The 23981-nt window shown below is 42.3% G+C and overlaps 1 protein-coding gene across 2 annotated transcripts in view; it reads right to left on the reverse strand.

Annotated features, from left to right (window-relative positions):
• Window positions 1-17575, reverse strand: part of RIPOR2 (RHO family interacting cell polarization regulator 2) — a 105340-nt gene extending 87765 nt beyond the window's left edge. For both annotated transcript variants that reach the window (XM_075270905.1, XM_075270904.1), the window contains exon 1: window positions 17254-17575. In XM_075270905.1, coding sequence (XP_075127006.1) covers window positions 17254-17320 — 67 coding nt within the window. In that variant the 5' untranslated portion in view covers window positions 17321-17575. The remainder of the gene's footprint in view (window positions 1-17253) is intronic.
• Between the last annotated feature and the right edge of the window lie 6406 nt (window positions 17576-23981).

Below are 23981 nucleotides of genomic sequence, written 5' to 3' on the forward strand. Positions count from 1 at the left end.
GCCGCGTTAAACATAAGAAGACACAGAAACTATAGACAGCGCATGGTATAATGGGGCCCAAAGCTTCATGTTACACTTCTGGTTGGCAGCAGGCAATAACAACCTAGTATGAGTGTTGTACATCAAACTGCGTAACCTCAATAGAAGGGTGCATTCTCTGCAGATTTGTACATATAATAGAAATGATACCCAACTGTAATACATATTCACACTCTCCTGTTTTTAATTCATTTTCCACCAACTGACACTTTTTAGGAAGGAGGTGCAATCTTGTCCATGGGGAGTGGTACTAAACCTGGTATTGGAGATCAACCCTAGTCAGTTAAATCGGGATGCACTGCAATACCAAAGGCAGCCCATAAATAAGAATAGTGCTGTTTGTGACAATAAAAACAGGTTGACAACCCTTTGGATGGATTTTTATGTTGTTGTTTTATTTACTTACTTTATTCTGCAAAATGCAGAATACTTAACACTCAAAGTGCTAGAGTCAGGTTCGAGTAATCTGAGAGTAGCTAGATATATAATATAGAATGGGAGATACCAGATGACATACAGCATCACTGTGTTGTGTGAACATGATGGACATTTCAAGGACAGCTTACGTTCTTGGAGCCGTTACATAACGTGGCATGGTGAGGCACATTACGTTATCCTTTCCTTTTGTACATGAATAAAGAATATACTGACTCAGTGGGATTGGACTGTGTCACTTATTGCATGTTGTCTGTATTTCATTATAGCAGTAAAGGCATCAAGCTCTCAGTCCACTAATGTGTCTCTAAAGCCATGAAAAGCTCTCAATAGTGTTAAACAAACATCCTGTCATCTCTGGTCCTAGATCTCTGGACTCATTAAATGATACTGAGATCATGTCTGCTATAGAGGGGCCCAGGTTTTTTCCCCCCGTGAATCGCCAGATAATGCTCCCTCGTTCCTTCCATAATAAGCTACCATTGTGCACTTGCTGTGATAGTGCTACCTATAAATTATTCACTCTATTGAAGTGCAATCTGCTGTGGCGTTTTCAAAATGGGGTAAATGAAGTAGGAGCAAGGAGGCGCAAAACCCAAAGTGGTATCAGATCACACGTCTGCAGAAGTTAAAAGACGTGACTCAAAACAGCAGTTGTCATGAAAAACAGTGACTTTAAGTGATTTAAGATTCCATAGTCATATGTGAGGAGGAGAATGCAGCAAATGAGCTACAGCTGTCCAGCAAACATTGCTGTGAATATGCAAACTATTCCATTGTGATGCCTTCAATGGGTGTGTACAAGGAGTATTTATGAGAAGTTCCTAATATCTGCTAGATCCTTTAAAACACTTTTAATATTGAGGCTTAAAGGGATTCTTCAGGCTGTAAATTTGAGGGTTATGTTGTCTTCTTATTCATAAAATAGTTTTATAATTGTGGTTTAAAATAAAAAATTATATATATATATATATATATATATATATATATATATATATATTATCAAGCATCATTGCTAGACTATGAGGAGGCTATAGAGGAATAATGTCAGGGGGATGTTCCTCAGAGCCCAGCCCATTGTTAGAAAGGCACGTCTTTCTGACAGTGGAGAGATATCTGTGCTGAAACACCAATATCTGTTTAGATATCATGCCTGCAAAGCTGACAGTGCACTGAATTCAGTCAGCGTTCTAGCACTGTATAACCCTGCTAATGTCAGAGGACTTGAAACGTCCTCTTTAGTTAACGTTCCAGCAATTATATTTAAGGAGTTGTCCAGGATAAATTAACAATTCCTGGCTAAGTCCCAATGTCCCCCTCAAACATTCTAATATATATTTTCTTTTCATATTGTATAGTTTTTCAGTAATATATGTAGGTCATATGACCTACATGTATTACATTTTTTACCTTTCAGGTCTTCAGTTTAATCCAGTTTCTGACCGGTTATGTCACTGTAAAGGCCAGGCCCCCCTTTCCCCAGCCCCACTGTACTTACCATCTTCTCTGGATCTGGGCCGGACACATTCTTCATGGAAGGCCCCCTCCTCTTCTGTTTGCCAGTTCCCCACACACACGCAATAGTGCCTGGAGAGCTGGCACACAATACTTACCTAGTTTCTATTACTTCTGGTCTGGAGCCGAGCCTTGACATCACTTTCGGAAGTGACGTCTGGCCTAACTCCAGGCAGCACAGGAGGCCTGCAGCATTCCTAGACACGTCGAGAAGAGGAGGAGACAGGAAGACAGGTAAGTATGATGTGGTGGGGTGGTGTTACAGGGAGGGAATAGTTAGCTGTTATGTCAGTCCAGGTAGCTGCAACGGGGCTAAGGGATTGCAGTAGGGAATCTCGCCCTGCACTACTCCCACTAGCTAACCCGGTCCCTGCCTCACGGGTGTAGGTCGGCTGTTCTCAGGCTAAACCTGACCCCGACAGCTCCTCTCTCACTGACACCGTAGGCCTAGAGGGAAGTGGGAGAAGGAATGCCCTATAAGATCTCTAGGGACTGGAGACTAAAGGGGGTCACCCCTAACGAACAAGTGAAGCTGCTACTGACAGGGACTGACAAGGGTGTGCGCTGACTAACAACACAAGCAGCACACAGGAAACATGTAGGAAAGGAATTCCCCAAACCAATATGGGAAGGAACCGTACACTAGGAAACAAACACAGGGAAACTGAGTAGAAATCAAAGGATAAGGCAATTCACTCACACAGTCAATTATACACGGAGGGAGGATTGGTGAACACAGAAGGGGAAACACACAAACCAACTTGTTCACCCAAAACCTCCCAAAAACCAACCACGGAACTTCCTCTATCCAAGATAACCACCTACTCCTCCTGCTAAGGCCTAGCTCTGTAAAAGCGACACTCAGCACAGAACCATGGGAGGCATGGGTTTATATACAGAGTAGAGACCACTCCTCCCAGGTGCAAATGGGAGGACAGACTAATGAACCAGGAAATCAAGCTGCCTACCAACAGTGCGTGCGAGCAAGTCAGAAGGTGTGCACCAATACCCACGACACAAAATACTCCTAACAGTTAGCTAGTAGGGAAAGGCTAGCAGTGGGTGGGCTAGCTAGCGAGACAGGAAGGTGGTGGGAGCAAAGCATTATGGTAGTTGTAGAATAAAAGCACAGGAAGCTAAACCCCAAACAAATGCAGAAGATACCAGGAGCTCTCAGAGTAACAAAGAGATCACTCAAAACACTGCTAAAGGTATTTGAGTGCACTTATTAACCCATTAATAGCACTAACAGACCTTTTAAAAAATAAATAAATTGACTGGAAAACCCCTTTAACTATGTAAAGTAGTCGACAGAATAGTTTCAAAATATGCTGCTGCTGTCATCCAAGTGTAGAACCTGTATCCATGTCTATTTCCTGTTTCTGTAAAACACTAAGGAGCCAATACCAAAATGGACCTTTCAGGACTTTAGTCTGTAAGGATGATGTCACCACTGGTCCTGGAAGCTGCAGCAAACTCTGCTGATACCAGTTGGAAAACTAAAGGGGGTATTGAGACCGGATTAAAATAATGGAGATAACTATGGGTAGTTTGGGCGATAGGGGACTATAGGGAGAAGATTATGGGAGAGGCACCTGAGGAGAAGAGAGGCATTTGGACCGAACATGGGCATGAACTTGAGGTCACATAGTTTTTAATAGTATCTATCTAATAGTAGAGAGAGACCTCCTGTTTGCACAGCAACTCAGTTTATTTAAAAATAAATAATTAAATATAATGGTCACACTAAAATCATGTGATCTATTGATAGAGGACATACACTATGATTATAGAGGCAACTATTTCTACAGAAAATAAATACAGATCACTGGAGTGTCCCTTTAAAATGTGTATATTCTATTGTAAAATATTCACCTATTTACCAGATATTTCTTTTAAAGATTCTAGCTACCCACCAACCTTACTCAGACAAAAAGAAAAACCTTTTCATCAAAATGTATTTTAAAGGTGACAGGTAAAGCTTTTCTTCCTATGTTTCGCTAAATTTATGCCGATATGTCTTATGGTGGTACTAGCATCATAGAGGGACAATATTACTTAGCGCTGAGGAAGGAATGTCTACAACACTGCCACTAAAGCTTGAGTAACACTAATGATGCAAACATTCACTACTTATATGCAACACGGTTTATTCTCTCTGGTTTCTACTAATTTAGTATTTCCATTACTGTGTACTCTGTTTTGTACTTTTGACCAGTAGCATAAGTACTGCCAAGGTAGCTGCCAAAGTGCTCACAACCTTAGGGAGCCTGGCGAATGTCTCCTATTTTTTTTTATTATGCTGTTACCTGCTGGAGCGACCCCATCAGCTAATGGGCCCTAATTACTTACAGATCCCTGTTCCTGCTCACGGCTGCCTCCGCTTCCCATTCTGCCCTCCAGGGGCCCCGTGCATCTCATATTACATTGCTGGGGCCCACTGGAGGGAAGAAGGGGAAGTGAAGGCAGGCAAACCTCAACAAATACTGCTATTATTATACTCTGGGGTGTCTTTGGACCCCAGAGTAAAATGATCAGATGCCCAGGATAGGTAAGCAAACATAAAATTCACTGTTACTCACATCTCTGGCGTGATTCTATGCCATCTTCAGCCTCTTTAGTGATGTCAAAGACATCACGTGGGTGAGGCTGGTATCACGCCACATAATCACGCCAAACATAACCCACGTCTGTGAAGTCATTGTAGAGGGCCGAAAACAGCAGGGAGTCGCACCAGAGAGGGGAATACCACTGGTTTTTATGTTGTCACCTCCACTGGGCCTTTTGATTACTGTAATCTAGGGTCTTAAAAGTATAATGATAGCTCGTGGGTGGTGTACCCAAAAAATTTCGGATTCTGATGAATGAACACCGTTGGGGCCATAATGGGGCGTAATACTGTGTGTAGGGTCCACTGTGAGACATAATACTGTATGGATGCTGCTATGGAACATTATACAATTTTTTTTACTTCATCCGGGGGTACATGAGACACAAAGCAAATTGACGGGGCCTCCCATTTTTATTTTAACATTAAAGTGAATGTAAATGGAACATTTTCACTCTGTACCAGTCACTTAGGGAATTTTTAATGTTGTTCTAATCCTCTGACAGATCAGAATAATGTGCACAATGCCCGCACAGCAAAACTAGTCTATTTCAAGATTATTCAACAAACCAAAAAAAAAAGAAGTAAAACACGTTATACCATTTTGTTGCTGTAGCTCCGCATGGTTTGTATTGTTTTATTATACAGTTTCATTTTGTAAGATTTGCAGATTACATAACCTAGAGACAATCTTTTTTTTCATTGCAATGGTGCCTGTATGGAATGAATAAAATGCCTTAGTACTTATACAATGAGGCACATCAACAAGTAGCTACCAAAATGTGTATTCCAAAGATCTTACAATTATTCAGCAAGGCCTATTCATGATAACACAACCTGATCCTGCATTAAAATCTATTGAGTTAGATGGCAATCAATGCTGAATCTACAATAGGACTTTGTGAATAGACTCTATAGTTCAGGACCATGGGAAACAGCCTGGCCTAATGTCTAGTAAGTACTTTCTGAGAATATGTGAAGAATATGCAGGTATACAAAATGCATAAGGGATCAAGCACTGGACAAAGCTGCCTGTACTGTACAGAATCCTTGACATAGAGCTGTATAGCCTCCATGCACTTCCACACAGGTTTTGACTGACTGATATTACTATGTGAGAAAAGTAATATCAACTATAATAGATTCTACCTAACCTTCCAAATATCTTTCAGAGTGGACAAAAAGACTTTTAAATCAGAGGCAATTCTGTGGTTGTTGTACACAGCAATATAACATCTGAAGTGTATTAGTACCTAAAATATTTGAGGTTCAGCTGAGGTTACAAGTCTAATTTCACATTCGCTATTCTGTCTCAGTAAGACACGCCACCTACAAAGAAGGTTGGATAAGCACAGACCTGATTAAAGTGATTGTGACACTGCTGCCTAAATTATCTCAGACATGTGATCGCAAATTTCAGGACAAACTTCAAAGACATGTAAATGGAAGAGGCAATTTCGTAAGCAATAGGTGTCTGACTGCCCCCATTTTCGACATGTTACATAATTGACATAAATTAGAAAATGTCAGCCTCATCTTTAGGTAAATTCAGCCAGGCAATCCGAGCACTCACAATTTCTCCAGACAAGCCTCCTACTTCTTGTGATGTTAGTCGAAGTACTTAATACATCTGCATGTCAAATGACACTTGTGCTTTGTGGGGTGGGATGCTTTCAGATCCTCAATGCCTTCATTTCTCTGAGGACTTGCATGAGCTATAGATTCCTGGCCGGTGCCTAGCAACGACAGCAAGCAGCGAGAAGCAGCGTGCAGCAACCCACATCAACTTCTACGTAGCAGCCCACATCAGGGTTTGCTTTAGTTTGTCTCACAAAGAAATTTTCTGAGTGCAAGTGTTTTAGAGAGCTCTTCAGAAGAGTTAGCGTGCACAAAAAACGCACAGTGGAGAATGACATCATGTATCTCCAGTTACAAAAACAGAACTGTGTAAGTGCACATGTATATTTAATGTAAGGCCATGTGCAGCCTGCAAGATATCTAAGATCTGTACTGTTCTCACTGTACACACATAGCTATGTTCAGTCATGGAGGTCATCATTTACAGTAACATGAAATATGCATACACTTTCATATGATGCTCAGGATACACGTATGTAGAAACTGAGAAACTGAACTGGGTTTTCAGACCCCACAATGAATATTAGCTAAAATTGTGATTTTCCTTCCTGGTTATTTTAACAGTCCCAAACCACCTAATACAGGACATGCAGTGACTCGAAAACATAAAATTGTAGTAAAAACTACTGTGTTCTGTTCACTGTAGTCTCTCTCTCTACACCTGTATACTATAACACAAACTGAGCTTAAAGGGGTTTTCTCAACTCGCCTGCTCATCAACTGTTCACTTCCTGGTTTTCTCGGTAAATTGGTGGACGGGGTTTCCCTTGCTCTGCTTAGCTCTCTTCATAGCAGTATGTTTGCAGTCAGTAATGAGGAATGGTTGTAAAATTAGCACAGTATCACTGGAAGATACACAATATGCAGGGGTGAACCTACCTTTTTTGCCGCCCGAGGCGGACGACAGAAAGCCGCCCCCCCCTTCCAGGGAGGAGGAGGCGGAGCAAAGGGGGGCAGGGCGGAGCGAAGGGGGCATGGCGGAGTGGCGTTAGCAGGCAGAGAGCAGGCAGGGAGAGGACCTGCTCTCTGCCTGAGTGTGAGGGGAGGCCGCTAGAGCAGCGCTGCGTCCACAGGGCCTCCCCAATCCACCGCTCGGTGACGGTGACGCTAAGCCAGTCCAGAACAGCTTGTCCTGGACTGGCTTAGGTAAGCAAAAATGCCGCCCTCCCCGGGGCCCTGGCATAGCACCGCCTGAAGCGGTCGCTTCAGGTCGCCTCATGGGAGGTGCGGCGCTGACAATATGAAGCTGATGTAGCAGAGCTGGATTTGATAGGTCATGAGAATCCCAAATTTACATGCTACAGGACCAAGAGTCAGCTTGCAATATACTCAGTGATAGGTCTGTGTTACATACAGAGGTAACAGACTCCCTGTCTCAGCCTTTATCAGCAAAAATCATTAGCCGACCTGATAACTGGAAGAACAGGAGAAAAATGGCTCAAATACCAGCTGCTCTGAACACTCAGCTCCCCCTCCCCTCCTCAGAGCAGGGAGCTACATCACTTGTCCTGGGCGGAGAGATAAGACCATCCCCAGGTCCTATGGAAACGCAGTGTAAACAATGAAGTGAATAATCTCAGCTGCTAAACAAAGCAGTTTTGTTGAAACAATGTATTTAGGAAAATTCTTAGGGCTAGTTAACACGGGGTTCCGCATGAACACATTCCATCGCGGCTTTCAGCTCCGGATTAGGCCCAAATGAATGGGTCTAGTCTGGAGGATGGTGTTGAGAGGCGGACGCCGTGGCTGAATTAGCCACGGAATCCACCTGAGAAAAGGGCAGCTTGCTTCTTTTTTCGGCGAGTGGGAACAATACGCTCACGGAAAAAGAAAATGACCAGCTCCCATTGACTTCAATGGGGGGCGTTTTTTTAGCAGGGTTTTGATGCGGATTCCGCGTCAAAATCCTGACCATTTTGCCCCATGTGAATTAGCCTTTAAATACATATAAGCTTGCAGTATAGATCGGATCCTTCACATGGGACAACCCCTTTAAATTGATTTTAAATCAGAAAATACAGTAACAGGTTTAAATCTTGGTAAAAGCCCTTACAATAGCTATCACCTATCTACAGTACTTCCACTTATCAAAAGAATGGATGTCCACAAACCTCTCTCACTTTGTTTGAATCGAACAGTGGCTGAGCATGTGCTCTGGTGCTCCATTCATCTTTATGAGACTACCCACTACTTCAATGAAACTGCCAAAAACGAACTAAACTAACCAAAGCCACAAACGACCTACTAACTACCAGAGCCAAACAGAAGTACATAGTTCTCCTCCTTTTAGATCTTTCCTCTGCCTACAACACAGTTGATCACTCCCTCTTGTCACAAAAGCCCTCATCCCTTTGCATCACAGACACTGCCTTGCCCTGGATCTCTTCCTACCTCAAAAACTCAGACAGCACCTTGCACCTTTTCTCTGTAGGTGTCCAACGTTCTGTGCTGGGATCCCTCTTCCCCCTCCCCCATCTACATTTAGAGTCCCATGGTTATCAATACCACTGCTACACCAACAACACTCAAATCCATCTCTCTGGTACAGACATCACCGATTTGCTACCCAGAGTGTCTAACAGACATAGCTGTCTCCTTCTCCGCACCTCCTCCAGCTTCTTCAAACTCAACACAGAGAAAAGAGAGTGCATCATCTTTCTCCCACCACACGCAAGTCCCCTCACAGACCCAACTATCAAAGTTATTGGTATCACACTAACCCCAGTCTCATAAGACAGCTGATAACATTTGATTCTGCCCAATTCTTTAAGACTCACATCCAAGTCCTCAACACCTCCTGCTGATTTCAAGTCAGGAACATTCACTGAATCCACTCTTTCTGAATCTAAAAATGCTTGTCTAAGCCCTCATTATCTTCCACTTAGACTACTGTAACACCCTTCTCTATGGCCCTCCAACAAATGCTCTTGCTTCCCTTTTGGTCCACCCATTTGCCTAATTCATCTCTCCCCTTGTTTTTAATCAGCCGTCCCAGTCTGCCAATCCCTTTACTGGCTACCCATTGCACAGTGAATAACGTTTAAAATGATAACGCTAATATACAGGGCCACCCACAACCTGCCCCCTCCATACATCACTGAACTTATTTCCCACTACCTACCAACACATAATCTCCAGTCCTGTCAAGATCTTGTTCTTTGCTCCAATTTTATCAGCTGCTCACACAACAGCCTCTAAGATTTTCTGTGCATTCACTATACTCTGGAACTTACTACAAAAGTACATAAGATTGAGCCTCCCACAATCACTACCTTCAAGAGGAACCTGAAGACGCATCTCTTCTGGAAAGCCTGCATCCTTCAATAACCCTGCTGCCACCTATTGTCACTATCCCCCTTTCCTCATAGATTGTAAACCATTGCAGCTATACTAGTCAGTCATTGTATTTGTTTTGTGCATTGTTTGTAAACCCTTATGAACATGTTTGACCACTATTGCATTCAAAGAGGTGGGCAAAGGACCCCCTTTTCATAATTAATGGGTTATTAGAAGTTATTAGAAGTCCCATCAAATAGGTGGCAAGTTTAAACCTTTGGAAAATTGTTTTATATACATGTAGATAATCCAATTTCAAAGACATATTTAAATCTCTCACATAAAATGTCATTTACACTATTCAATAGCATAAATCCCCTTATTGTCAATCCAAAATTGAGCTGGAAACCCTGTTACCTAGGTGACAAAATACTGGCTATCTCTGTTTTTTTCACACCAGATCAGAGAATGTCACTGGCATCTCAATGATGCCAACTGAATGGTTGAAACAGCCAGTGGTGTACAATGTTAATGTCTGCTCACCATGAGCTGCAGTCTAGTACAACGTGTACAATGTGTTTAAAAGGGACGGATGGCTAGGTTAACATTGTAACAGTGGGGGATTTGACCATTGCTAAATCCTTCCCTTTTTAGCTTGTATATAAATGACTATTAGCATCCTGGCTAGCGCTTACTTCCTTGACATTGCACTGAAAGCAGCTGTACGGTTTGATAAATGACTACAAACAAGAATATATTTGTGTTAAATAGATAAAGCCCCCTACTAAAGAAAACCTTCTATTTTTGTTCTTATTTTCATTTAAAGAAGTTATCCAACACTTTTCTTTTTTAGATCATGCAAAAAAAAAAAAAAAAAAGTGAAAGTGAAAACTCTTGCAACTCTGTAGCTAAAATTAACATGATGTGATTTTCAAAAATGCAAGTGTTTAATAACCCAGCTTTTCCACAGTATTTTTATCAGATTAATGAAATCTCAGGCTAGGTTTACACCTGCACCCGTTCTCTGCGCAGGGATTCAGTTTTCCATTCAGTTTTAAAAATGTAGAGAGAAAAGTCCTGCAAACCGGACTTTTCTCAATGCATTTTTCTGTGCGGAAACCCGGCGGATCTCATTATAGTCTAGAGAGTCCATGGGGTTTTGCGAGTAACTGCTTTTTTAAGTGGACTAGATTTTCGTTCATGGGGTCTCCAAGTGGACCACACAAACGGAGACCGGAACACAGGAGTGAACCTAGTGGGTAGTTTTTACTAGTACTGTAAAATGCTGCATTATTTTCCACTGCATTTCAACAGTAGCAAAAGAGATCCCATTCACTTCAATGTGTGCCGGCTCAAGCGGGCTACACATTGAAATCAATGGGTAAAAAGCCTCCCATTGATTTCAATGTGTAGCGCCCGTAAGCCAGCACACATTGAAGTGAATGGGATCTGTTTTGAGCGCTCACACTCTGACACATGTATACGTGTCTGAATGCGCGGCGCGTTACTCCATGGGAACGGAGCCTTATATTTCTTTATTCGTTCCCTTGCTTCTCTATTGAAAGTTATAGCCAGCATCTCATGCTAGGGTCACACTAGCGTTCTCCTGTCCGGTCTGTGGTTTCTGTCTTCTGCATGCCAGAAGACGGAAACCACAGACCAGGTCCGGCCGTGAGCGGTGGTGAGCGTTTTATGCTCTCCGCCGCGAAACCGGATTTTTTTTTATCCGGACACAGAGTACTGCATGTCCGACTCTGTGTCCGGATTATAAAACCCGGTTTCGCGGCGGAGAGCCTAAAACGCTCACCGCTGCTCACGGCCGGACATCTTTCTCACCCATTCAAATGAATGGATGAGAGAGACTCCTGCAGGTTTCCGTATCCTGCCTCTGTTTTAGGCAGGAAACGGAAACCTGCAGTACGGAGTTCACAACGCTGATGTGAACGAGCCGTCACTCTGCATGAGTTTGTGTGTAATGCAGGTAAAAAAAAAGAGAGGTAATTTCAGACAGCTAGAACAGAAAATGTAGAAACAAGTTTATGGCGTCATATTAAATAGGAGATTCTAATCTACTAAGGTTGCAGTTCTCCCTGTATTATTTTCAGAGACATTATCGGTTAAAAACACAGTTGAGATAGGGAACATCTGCAACTAAATATCCTAATCCCAAAACTACTGATAACTTCTACCTGTATTATTTCCAGAGATACCGGTAAGTGTCACATGGACAAATAAGAATCTCCTATTTCATATGACACCAGAATCACATTTCAATATTTTATAATGAAAGGGATATAACCCTTTAAATTGACCTGACCCCCCCCCCCCAATTTTCCCTGCATTACACACAAGCCGTGCCTTGTACACAGTGAGAAGCAGGGTACAGCTTTTAATACAGAAAGCATAAAGAAATCACAAATTCTGACAGAAAATCAAAAATTTGTTTGAAAGTTTAGTTACTCTTTAAAGAGGACCTTTGATATTCTCTATGAACAGAAATGTTATTTACCATTACAAAGCTTACAGAACACTGAATTAGCACTTACAGCTTTGGCAGTATTTACCCCATTCCAAAGATCAGAGCTGTGAGTTTCAGCTACCGATGTCACTGAACAGTCAATTCAATTCAGCTTTGTAGTTGTATATAACATTCCCTATCTTAGAGGACATGATAGGTCCTCTTTAACCCCTTCCCGACATGCGCCGTAATAGTACGGCGCGTGTCGGGTCTGTAACTATGGCGACCGCCCGGGAGCCGGGCGGCCGTCATAGCCGCCGGGTGTCTACTGCTTCAAGCAGTAGACAACCGGCTCTAATGCCTCCGATCGGTCCCCGGACCGATCGGAGGCATTAACCCCTCCGGCGCCTTTGACAGCAGCGCCGCCATTTTGGCAGGGATCGCCGGCTCCTGGAGCATGCTCCAGGGCCGACCCCCCGTTGCCATGACAGCCGGGAGCCTTGTTAAGGGCTCCCGGCCAGTCTGCAAATTCTCTCTTTTGCAGGCTGGTGTATACAGCCTGCAAAAGAGATGATGCTTTTTTGCAATGCATTGCAATGCATTAGCATTGTAATGCATTGCATTAGTGATCAGACCCCCTGGGGTTCAACACCCCTAGGGGGTCTAATAAATGCAAAAAAAAAAAAAAAGTAAAAAAAAAATATAAAAAAATATAAAAAGTATTAAAAGTTCAAATCACCCCCCTTTCCCTAGAACAGATATAAAAGTAGTTAAAAACTGTGAAACATATACATGTTAGGTATCCCCGCGTCCGAAATCGCCCGCTCTACAAATCTATACAAATATTTTTCCTGTTCGGTAAATGCCGTAGCAGGAAAAATAGTCAAAAGTGCCAAACCGCCGTTTTTTCACTGTTTTAATTCTGCTAAAAATTTGAATAAAAAGTGATCAAAGCAATAACATTTCCCGAAAATGGTAGAACTAAAAAGTACACCTGGCCCCGCAAAAAAAGACGCCCTATGCATCCCCGTACACCTATGTATAAAAAAGTTACGGCCGTCGGAATATGGCGACTTTTAAAAAAAAAAATTTTTAACACCGTTTTGGAATTTTTTTTAGGGGTCAAAATTTAAATAAAACCATATAAATTTGGTATCCCTGGAACCGTACCGAAACACAGAATACAGGGGACATGTCATTTTGGCTGCACAGTGAACACCGTAAAACCAAAGCCCGTAAAAAAGTCGCAGAAATGCATTTTTTCTTCAAATCCACCCCATTCTGAATTTTTTTCCTGCTTCCCAGTACATTATATAGAATAATTAATGGTGGCATCATGAAGAAAAAATTGTCCCGCAAAAATTAAGACCTCATATGACTCTGGGAGCGGAGAAATAAAAAAGTTATGGGGTTTAGAAGGAGGGGAGTCAAAAACGAAAAACGAAAATCAAAAAATGCCATCGGCGGGAAGGGGTTAAGTAAGTGAAAATACTAAGTAATTATCGGAACTGACAGTCAGTCAGGGCGGGTTCACACCTGCGCCTGGTCTTTGCTTTCGGGTTTCCATCTTCTGCCGAGAGAAACTGGACAGGAGATAGAAACACAGCAGTCAGTTTTCAAACCCATTCACTTGAATGGGTTTGCGAAGTGACCGCCCGTGAGCGTCTACTGCCTCTCTGGGTTTTTTTTTTAACCAGACACAAGGTAAGGCATGCAGGACTTTGTGTCCTGCAGCGGGGAGGCAGAAGACACTCATGGGCAGTCACTTTGCAAACCCATTCAAGTGAATGGGTTTGAAAACTGACTGCTGTGTTTCCGTCTCCTGTCCAGTTTCTCTCAGCAGAAAACGGAAACCCAAAAGCGGAGACCGGACGCAGGTGTGAACCCACCTTTAGTCACTTAAGTGATTACTGTATTTTTATTTAATTATTGTATTAATATTATTACTGGCCACATGGTAACCTGCAAAACCACAAAGTTTGATAAAGTCCATAATCACTTTACTTTCACTTAAGTGTTGTGGCCTTTGGGCCAATTAGGTTGCATTTACACATCCTGGTTTTCAGATGTCATTTTGAAGCCAAAATCATAAAGAACAGATGATACTTAACCCTGGGTTTTTTTCCCCCAAGTTACTCCTGTTTAATAAATTTCATCCGAAAACCTGAACATGCAAACACAGCCTTATCATATATTTGAGTTCGAAGCCAAGATCAAAGGCTAAATTAACTTGACAGAGTTTCACAGGCCCATGTGTTCGCCAGATTTACCGTCCTGAACAGTATGTTGGGATCAGGACTCATAGTATCATAGGTATCTATGATTCTAGAAGTCTCTGCCTCCCAACGATATACTGTAAAACTCGTTCAGAATGAGCGTGTAAAAACCAGATCCCATTGATTTCTATGAGTGCCGGCATACGTGCGCTCCTCATTGAAATCAATGGGAGGCTTTTTTCCCTATTGCTTTCAATATGATACGCGCGTAATACATTGAAAGCAATAGGGAAAAAAGCCTCCCATTGATTTCAATGGGGAGCGCACGTATACCAGCACCCATAGAAATTAATGGGATCTGTTTTTTACGCGCTCATTCAGAATGCGTTTTACGTTCAGAATGAGCGGAACGTAACTCCGTGTGCAGGCTCCCTTTTGCACCAGGCTCGTCACTTAGCTTTTTTTTGTCAGGGACAGCAGGTGTGGATTATGTGGAGTACCATTTTAGGCTGAGGCCCCATGTTGCGGAAACGCAGCTTTTTTTTATTGCAGAGTTTGTTGCGTTTTTTTGAGCCAAAGCCTAGAAAGTCTTCAAAAGGAATGGGAAATATATAGGAAGTTCTTATACTTCTACCTACTGCTCAATCCACTCCTGGCTTTGTTAACATACACTTGGGATACATAGTAACATAGGAACAAATTACTGCAATTAAAAACCACATACAGTTCTTCAGGAAAAAAAGTGCTGTGTGAACCCAGCCTTAGACTACATTAATAACTATGCCCCTTTGTCTTATAATAGTCGTTTTTCACTGCTGTATGGATAAGGCTTAATTGATGGACCCGTATTTGTAGAAACTGCAGAAAAGGACAAATGTTTCTTAACTACAGTAAGCAATACTTTAGAAGTATAAGAAACTCCTGTGTCTCACATGAGTACATAAGAAAACCACAGCGGTTACAGAGAGCACTTGTTATCGTGTACCACACCCCAATTAGTAAGTGTGATATGACCTCTCCTAAACACAATGCAACATAAGACAACATATGCTGTGAGCTCCAGGGCACGTTATTCATTTACATGTATACATCGTGGCTACTGAAATGTGAGCTTAACAGCTGTACAAGAGGAGAAAAATAAAAAAGACGCAGTCAAGGTTCACTAAAGGGTATACTCACAAGTAGTGGCTGAGAAGTGGTTTAAAACCACCACAATTGTTTTTGACAGTTTGCAGCCTTCACAAGTAAAACATGTTAAAAAAATGGGTTTCACCTGTAAAATCTGCAACTGGATCAAAACTTGTTTTTCCAATGCGGTCTGGACCTCTACATGTGAGCATAACAAAAGTGAACCGCATGAACTGCATTTAGGTCAAGAACGGCAGCACACCACACTGCTTTCCTTTGCATATTTCTATGTACATTACAACTCCATTTCTTCACTTTTACAAATGCCTAATGTTTAAAACAGTGGTAAGGGCTAGTTCACACGTAAAAACCTCCTGGCTTATTTTGGTCCTGAAAAAAACTGCTTCCTAATTAGGAAGCTTTTTTTGGAGCTTTTTTTTGTAAAAACCGCTTCCAAAAAAAGCCAGGCTGTTTTCCCCTCCCATAGAAGTGAATGGGCTAAAAAAAACCGCTAGCGTTTTTTTCCGCGCGGTTTTTTGCAAAAAACCGCGCTGAAAAAAACCTGCGCTGTTTTTGCCTCCCATTCACTTCTATTGCTTTCTTCAGGCGGAAAACGCCTGAAGAAAGGTCATGTCGCTTCTTTTTTCTGCTAGCTGAAAAATAACTAGCAGAAAAAAAAAGCTAGTGGAAAAAAAAGCTAGCGGAAAAAAAAAGCTAGCTGTTCACATAGGGCTCCATTGTAAAGGGGCTGATTTTGAAGCGAAATCCGCTGTCAAAAAACTCCCCTTTGCCCACGTGTGAACTAGCCCTAAAGCAGGAAAACTGCAACGGTTTTGGAAATCGTAGTGTGTCTGCGGTGACTGTAAAACTATGCGGTTTTTTTTTTGCAGCAGCAGCAGCATTTCCGCCACATGGGGCTCTGGCCAAAAACTGAATTTTCCAATTGGCCATGGCGTAAATGCCGCAACAAAAAGCACTGCGTTTTTCATTACAGGCAATATGTGGATAATCCCACAGTGGAAATACTACGATTTCAAAAACACTATGGAAATACTGGAGTTTTATATATATAGGTAAAGAAGCAGAAAAAAAAAGCTAGCAAAACCCATTGAAATCAATGGTAGGCTTTCTTTCAGCGTGGAAAATTCCACACCATTTTCCTCCATGTGAATGGACCCTTAGGCTAAGTTCACACGGTGGATTTTGGTCCGGAATTTGAGGCAGGATGCCGCCTCAGATTCCGGACCAAAAAATGGCTATCCGCGATTGGATGCTGATGCTGTGCATACAGTCCACCGGCACCCAGTCACCTCCGGATTAGGCCCAAATAAATAGGCAAAGTCCAGATGAAGTGATGAATGAGGTTTAATAAAATCCCATTCGCTGACATTATACATCTGTCACCTGAAGTTCGGGTGACACATATTAATAAAATGTGTTTAATCTGTAAAAATTCAGGCCACTTGAAAACAGTTTTAACTACATTCTCTGAATTCACCATTGATCTCTTATGACCACTATATTAGATCCACAATAAGAAGGAAAAACCTTCATTTTCAAGTTGGCAAATGGAAAAGACCGGATGTGATATATACGTCATATATATATTATAGACACACATATTATAACAATTATGATGATATTCCATTACATAACAATAAGTCATTAATCAATTCCATTATATATGGCTCCATGTCAGTCAGTTATTACCCATTCTCTCCTATAATTAATCATATACACATGACTGACTATAGAAATCCAGTCCAACAGGTGAAGGTGTGTATTTACCTCAGAGCTGACCAGCTGTCCCATATACTATCCATAAGCAGCCATGCCTCAGTCCCCACATCATTAGACTAGAATATAGGCAGCAGACATGTTCACTTGCTATCCTCATGTCCCATGTATGTATATATAGTAGATAAGAAGTATGCCTCTACCTTCAGCCAGAACATCCTCAGTCTCGTCCATGTCTCCCTGTTGGTTGATCTCCTCCTCTGTAGACATCTTTACTCTCGAGCTTAGCGACGCTGCCTCACAGCTAAGTGCGCCCTGACTGACCGTGTAAAGAGGAACCGTGTGTGCGTCCTCCCCACTACACAGCTACATGTGCCATTACCGCCACAAACTGTAACATCACTTCTGCAGTGACAGGGCAGGTGGCTCCTCACAAGGGATGGAACAATATGGGCACAGCTTTAGGCTCACAGGAAGTTGTAAGTTGGCATGGAAACAGAGGGTGAGGAGTGCAGTGCCAGTGCTGTGTAGGATGCTCTCATACATTAGAGAAGCGATGTGCTTGTATGTGCAGACACACCCAGGAAGTGAATAGGCACCGGCCGCAGGGACAAAAAGCTCATATTGATTATGTCCGAGCAGTGCACGAACTAGTGCTAAGAAAGGACAGGTCCATAGCAGCCAATGAGGTCGCTTCTTTCATATACTACAGGACTGTACAGAAGTGAGAGCTGGGATCTGATTGGTTGCTATGGGAGAATTCAGCTCTAGACAAGGAGACATGGCCTAATCCACATGGTGTATGCTAAATTCATATACACACTATGTCTTATATGTTCAGGAAGAATGGAAAAATGGACAGCACTGACTAGAATGGGGTCCAATTTTTTTTTTTACTCAAATTGTTGGCTAAAAAGTCGGCCTTGCAGGATTTTTTAGGCTAGGTTCACCCTTGCATCTCTGGTGGACCCGAACGACAGTGCCTCTTCGCGGAAACAGCGGTTATTTGTGGACCCCATATGGGGCCTGCCTGGTGTCCTTCGGGTTTCCACCGTTTTTATACTGAAACTGATGGAGAGAAATTCCTTTATACAGGACTTTTATTTTGTCAATTTTCAGCGGACTTTGCTCTGGAGACTCCAATGCAGATGTGAACATGGCCGCAGTCTGGTGATTTCTGATGGAAACTGCAATAGAGATTCCAAACAGAGATGTGATCATAGCCTTAGGGCCCGTTCACATGGGCACAGAGGGTCAATCTCGGATCAAAACCCGCCTGCCATTACTGTTGTCGTCGCGGCTTCCCCCAATGGAGTCGGCAGAATCCGCCTGAAGAAAGGGCAGCTTGCTTCTTTTTTCCGTGAGTGGCAGCATGCCGCTCTCGGGAAAAAGTAGCCTGGCGGTCTCCATAGAACACCATTGTGAGGGGGCGGATTATGACATGGATTACGCGCCATAATCCGCCCCCTCACAATGGTGGTCTATGGAGACCGCCAGGCTACTTTTTCCCGAGAGCGGCATGCTGCCACTCACGGAAAAAAGAAGCAAGCTGCCCTTTCTTCAGGCGGATTCTGCCGACTCCATTGGGGGAAGCCGCGACCACGACAGTCATGGCAGGCGAGTTTTGACCCGAGATTGACGCGGCTCCCCGCGTCACTCTCGGTGCCACAATCCCCCCCCGTGTGAACTTAGCCTAAGGGTGCATTCACACAGAGGAAAATGGCGCTGAATTCGGAGTGGAATTTGCATCAGATTCAGTGCTGAAAAAAAACTTCCCATTGACTTCAATGGGTTCCTTTTTGTGCTAGCAGAAATCTGCTAGAGGAATCCGCCTGAAGAAAGGGCATGCCGCTTCTTTTTGCCGTGAACGGGAACAAACCGCTCGCAGAAAAAGGAAATGACCGGCTCCCATTGATTTCAATGGGAGGCTTTTTTTTAGCTGGATTATGACGTGGATTCCACGTTAAAATCAGACCCAAAAAACCCCGTGTGATCTCAGCCATAGGGTCCAGTCACACTGAGTTTTTTGGCGAGGATCCGCTGAATCTGTGTCAGAATACACGTGGAAAAAAAGCCTCCCCATAGAGTTCTAAAGTAGCTTTTATTTCGCTAGCAAATTTTTTCTGCTAGCAGAAAAAAAAGCTTCCTTGAGGTGGATTCTGCCTGCAAAAACCAACACAGTCAATAGGAGGCAGAAAATCCACGTGGATTTGGCAAAAATTCCACATGGAATTGGCAAAAATTTATGTGGAATTGGCAAATTTCCTAATTCCTGAAGCAGATCCTTTCCTCACCAAAAAACTCTGTGTAAATGGACCCTTAGCCTCTGAAAATTCTCGCAATTTACAATGGTCAGCAAAGTGGATAGGGTGTAAAAGAAAAAAAAATCAGCACAAAGTTACATGTAATACAGGTTTAATACCTGCAGCCTGTCAAGTCGTGCTCGGGGCTTTACTTGCTGATTTTAACATTTGCAATGCAATGGCTGAAAGACATGGGACACTGCAGCAAAAACGACAGTAGATAGTCTGCTTGGAGAACCCGCAAATGGAAAGCTAATCCGCTTAAAAATTACCCTCAGAAACCGGTGGACCCCATAGACTATAATGGGGTCCACCAGGTATCCGCCTGAAAAGGGAGAACTTTTCTCTCTGCATTTTTAAATCGAAATGGAGAACGGAATCCCTGAGCAGAGATTGAGCGCTAATGTGAACCTAGCCTTAAGCTTCGTTCACAAGATGTTAAATTCAATATAGGTGTATGGGGTTATTCACATGACCATTATTTTAGCAGTCTGTTGTGACAGACCATAAAAATAAAGGTCATGTCCTATTTTTGGCCGTTTTCATGGATCCCTCCATACACTCAAATGTATAGGAAATCCATGAAAAGAGGTGCAAGACTGCCATGAAAATGGACATTTTTTATGGCCATTTTTCTCCTCAGTTGTCTTGGGCTACTTTCACACTACCGTCATTATAGTTTGTCGCTGTGATCTGTCAAAGGTGCTCAGTATATATCAGTCATTAAATCGTCATTTCAGTCAGTTGTCTTAATCCTATGATAAATCAGAGAAACTGTAATGACAGTAGTGTCAAAATATTACCATGTAGTGAATCACAGCTTTTTCATTGCTTTTTTGCAGCATTTTCTAATTTTCCTCCCAAATATAACTCTATGGAAAAAGTGCAGCTGAGGGGATTAACATACAAAAGGTATGTGTGGAATAGCCTTTCTAAAGGCTATGCAAGTATATGCTTAGTTTAAAATGAGTTTTCCCAATGATAGAGCCGCTTGAACATGCTGCATACTGCACACTGTGGAAATCTTACTCACTTTGCTGGGACTGTAAAGCAGCGTTTTTTTTTTCCTGCGTTTCTACGACGGCCTAAAACAAATTTCACATTCTGGAAAACTGCCTTTTTTGTTGCAGATCTTTCTGCGGTTTTATGAGCCAAAGCCAAGAGTGAGGGGTGCCTGGTGTCTGGTTTGTGCATTCTTTCGGGTTTCCGTCTTCAGCCCCGGCGAAACTGGACAGAGAATGGAAACTCAGCGGTCAATTTTAAAACCCATTCAGTTGAATGGGTTTGTAAAGGTGACCACCCGCGTCCTTCTGTGGCCTGTCTGCGGGGAAGCCAGTTTTTATAGCCGGACACAAAGTCTTGCATGTATACGGTATAAACTAAGAAATTGTCTGACCCAGAATGCAGAACATAATAAACGCTGTTACTTACCTCTCCCAGCTCCAGAAGGATTCAGGCCTACTTGGATGATGTCCCAGACGTCACATGGGCATGGGGATTGTGTCCTAATGTGTCGCGACGCAAGCCCCCTGCTCTCGTGACGTCTGGAGTCTCGCCGTACTACATTGAAAATGCCCTGCAAGAGCCAGGGAGAGGTAAGTAACAGGTTTTTTTTGTTTCCTCCCCAGGCCCTGGGTCTCCGATTATTATACTCTGGGGTCTGAAAAGACCCCAGAGTATAATATTTGTTCATGGATGTCCACAATGGGGCATAATACTGTGTTCAAGGCGCACTTGGGGCATATAATACTGTGTCCAAGGGCCACTTGGGGGAATATAATACTGTGTGCTAAAGCAACTTGGGGGCATATAATGTGTGCTAGGGCAACTTGGGGGCATATAATACTGTGTACAAGGGCCACTTGGGGACATATAATACTGTGTGCAAGGGCCACTATGGGGAAAATGTATGCCAATATTGGGTATAAAAGTGTGTACAGGAATGCGCGTGTCCATGGAGGGCAGGGTTTTGCCATTATTCCAGAGTTACCCCTAAAATGTTTTTCCAATTTAAGCACTGAGTAGAAGTCATAGATTCACACTGAGCTATTTTCTCTTAAAGGTAACTCTACTCTAACTACAATTACATTCATTGATGCCATTGACTATCACAGTACAAGTCTAGTTTATACACAAAGTATATGACAAGCGTGGAATGTCCTCATTCTGATTTTAAAATGTGATGAAGAGATAGATCCTATGGTAAATGTTAATTTCATTGCTATGACCAGCCTGAGAACTACTGGAAACCTTTCAGCTTTGGGTTAGATTTATTATTATGCCTTGTACACAGTGTTTTTTTGGGTGCTTGCGCAAAATAATTGAAATGTTTTGCTTTATGTGTAGCCCTCAAGACTTTACTGAAAAGGGGAGGTGGAGATAGTGTGCAGAAGCTGAAATCTGGCATAAATGATGCAGGAAATCTAGATCTTTCAGTTTCATGTCCAACGGAAGTTGAGCTTCATTTATAAGGAGGGGTGCGCCTTGTTATAAATGAGGCACACCCTCCGCCAGGGAGGGTTATGAAGACTGGTGGGCAGCACGGTGGCTTAGTAGTTAGTACTGTAGCCTTGCAATGCTGGAGTCCTGAGTGTGAACAACATCTGCAAGGAGTTTGTATGTTCTCCTCGTGTTTGTGTGGGTTTCTCCCTCACTCCAAAGATATACTGATGACTGTTAATGTCTGTAAAGCACTGCAGAATATGATGGCGCTATAAAAGTAAGCATAATAAATAAATTATGCCAGTCTTCACGTTTGCACTATTAAACATATTTTGTTCAATACAATATGAAAAGAGGAAATATGCTCAATGCTTACCCAAGGATTTTATCCTAGGTGATGAAACATGCTCTTCGTGTATTTCTGCACAGGTTATTAGTTCATTTTAGATTGCTCAATTTCCTTTAATTACCATCTGTGCAACAACTATAAAGATCAATGTACATGGGTCTGATTGTAATCTTATAGATATGTGCATCATATAGTGTGTTTTAATTAAAAAAAAAAAAATCTATATTTGCATCCTATGAAAAAAAAATACCGCAATAGAGCTGATGAGCTTTGGTAACAATGGATGCACTTTGAGTGAATTAGTAGTGCAGTGGTGAAATAAATAGTGCTATATAGTGTGCAGACTTTACCACACAATGACCATTCTGTATTGTGATCAACAATGTCATAAAGTGACCAAGTTAAAGGATAAGGGATATCATTCAAATCAATGGGAGTCGACCACTCAGCCCCCCAAAAATCAGGAGAAAGGAGATATTGACCCCTATTTTGAATGCAATGAATCCAAAAAATATATCCAGCAAGCAATCCCATCCATGTAACGTAGCTTTTATTGTAAAATTCTTGGAACAACCTACAGTCCATATAAAATTCAATTCAGTTGATGGTGACAGAAAACAGGAAAAGGCACCCGGCTGACGCGTTTCAGAGCTTATAGGAGCCCCTTACTCAGGCTATAAGTAATATTATTGAGAAGTGGTCAGGTAGTGCGTGCACTGCTTCATTAATTTCAATAGGAACACCAGATATAACCAAGCAGTGTACTTCATCTATTTCCAGCACTCCCATTGTAATAAATGGAAAAGTGCTACATGATCACTGTCAAGAACGGGGGACAAAAATTCCGTGATTGATGGGAGCCTTAGCAGTTGGGCCCCTACTGATCTGCAAACTGTCTTCTTGTTCCAAGTTGCAAAAACCCTTTAATACATTGTGCCATAGAGTTCCCATATGAATACAGTACATATATGAATAGTGGAATATTATACTTCCCTAGAGCATTTTCTAAACTGTGTACACTACCCGGGGAAGTCATGTAAAGACCTTGGGTGGGGGGGATGATGAACTGTTTACCTAATTTTCTCAGTGGATGGGCCTGGTCACATGATGTTCCATATGTAGTTATATCAGAACACTAATCCTGCACAAACAGAAAGAATGATGTGCTCCACACTGGCCACACCACCTTCATGCAAAAGTCTACAAATATAGAAGACATTTATTGACTCTTGCAACTTATCTATCTTTCTCCATTGGGCCACCTGGGAAAACAATCCATACAGTGTTCTATAATAATGAGGCCCTGCCAAAATGAACTACATTTCCAAGAGTTCATAACAGCAAGAGCATCACATCTCTGGGCAACACGCATTGTCCTGCACGCATAATCGTGGCCATTTCCACTGGTGTCAATAGAAGGGTGTAGCAGAGCTGTAGGGTTGGTTGGCCAAAGCACAGACTGCAACTCTTCTATTTTTCCACAGCCCAACTCTGACTCTTTCATAAATGGCTGACAACCATCAGATAGAAGCAGTAATACTCTTCTAAATTCACAAATTCTTATGAAAGTAAGTATGAAACAGACTTTGCATTTACTTATACAATATCAATGTGGTAAATGCTCATGTGGTATGCATTTAGCCCACTCTATATCTCGTAAAGCATAACTTATTTCTTGAGAGCATGGCCGTTGTCTTCCTGCCCCAACAACGACTGTTGACTATTAATAATTATTTTAAATTAAGTGCAAATATTTTTTTGAGTAAATTCAGATTTGTTCTAAAAAGTTAGATGGTAAGTGCTTTTCCTTATCTGAGATTATGACAGCCAGGTCTAC

Source organism: Leptodactylus fuscus, chromosome 4 (genome assembly GCF_031893055.1).
Source record: "Leptodactylus fuscus isolate aLepFus1 chromosome 4, aLepFus1.hap2, whole genome shotgun sequence".
Taxonomy (NCBI): Eukaryota; Metazoa; Chordata; class Amphibia; order Anura; family Leptodactylidae; genus Leptodactylus; species Leptodactylus fuscus.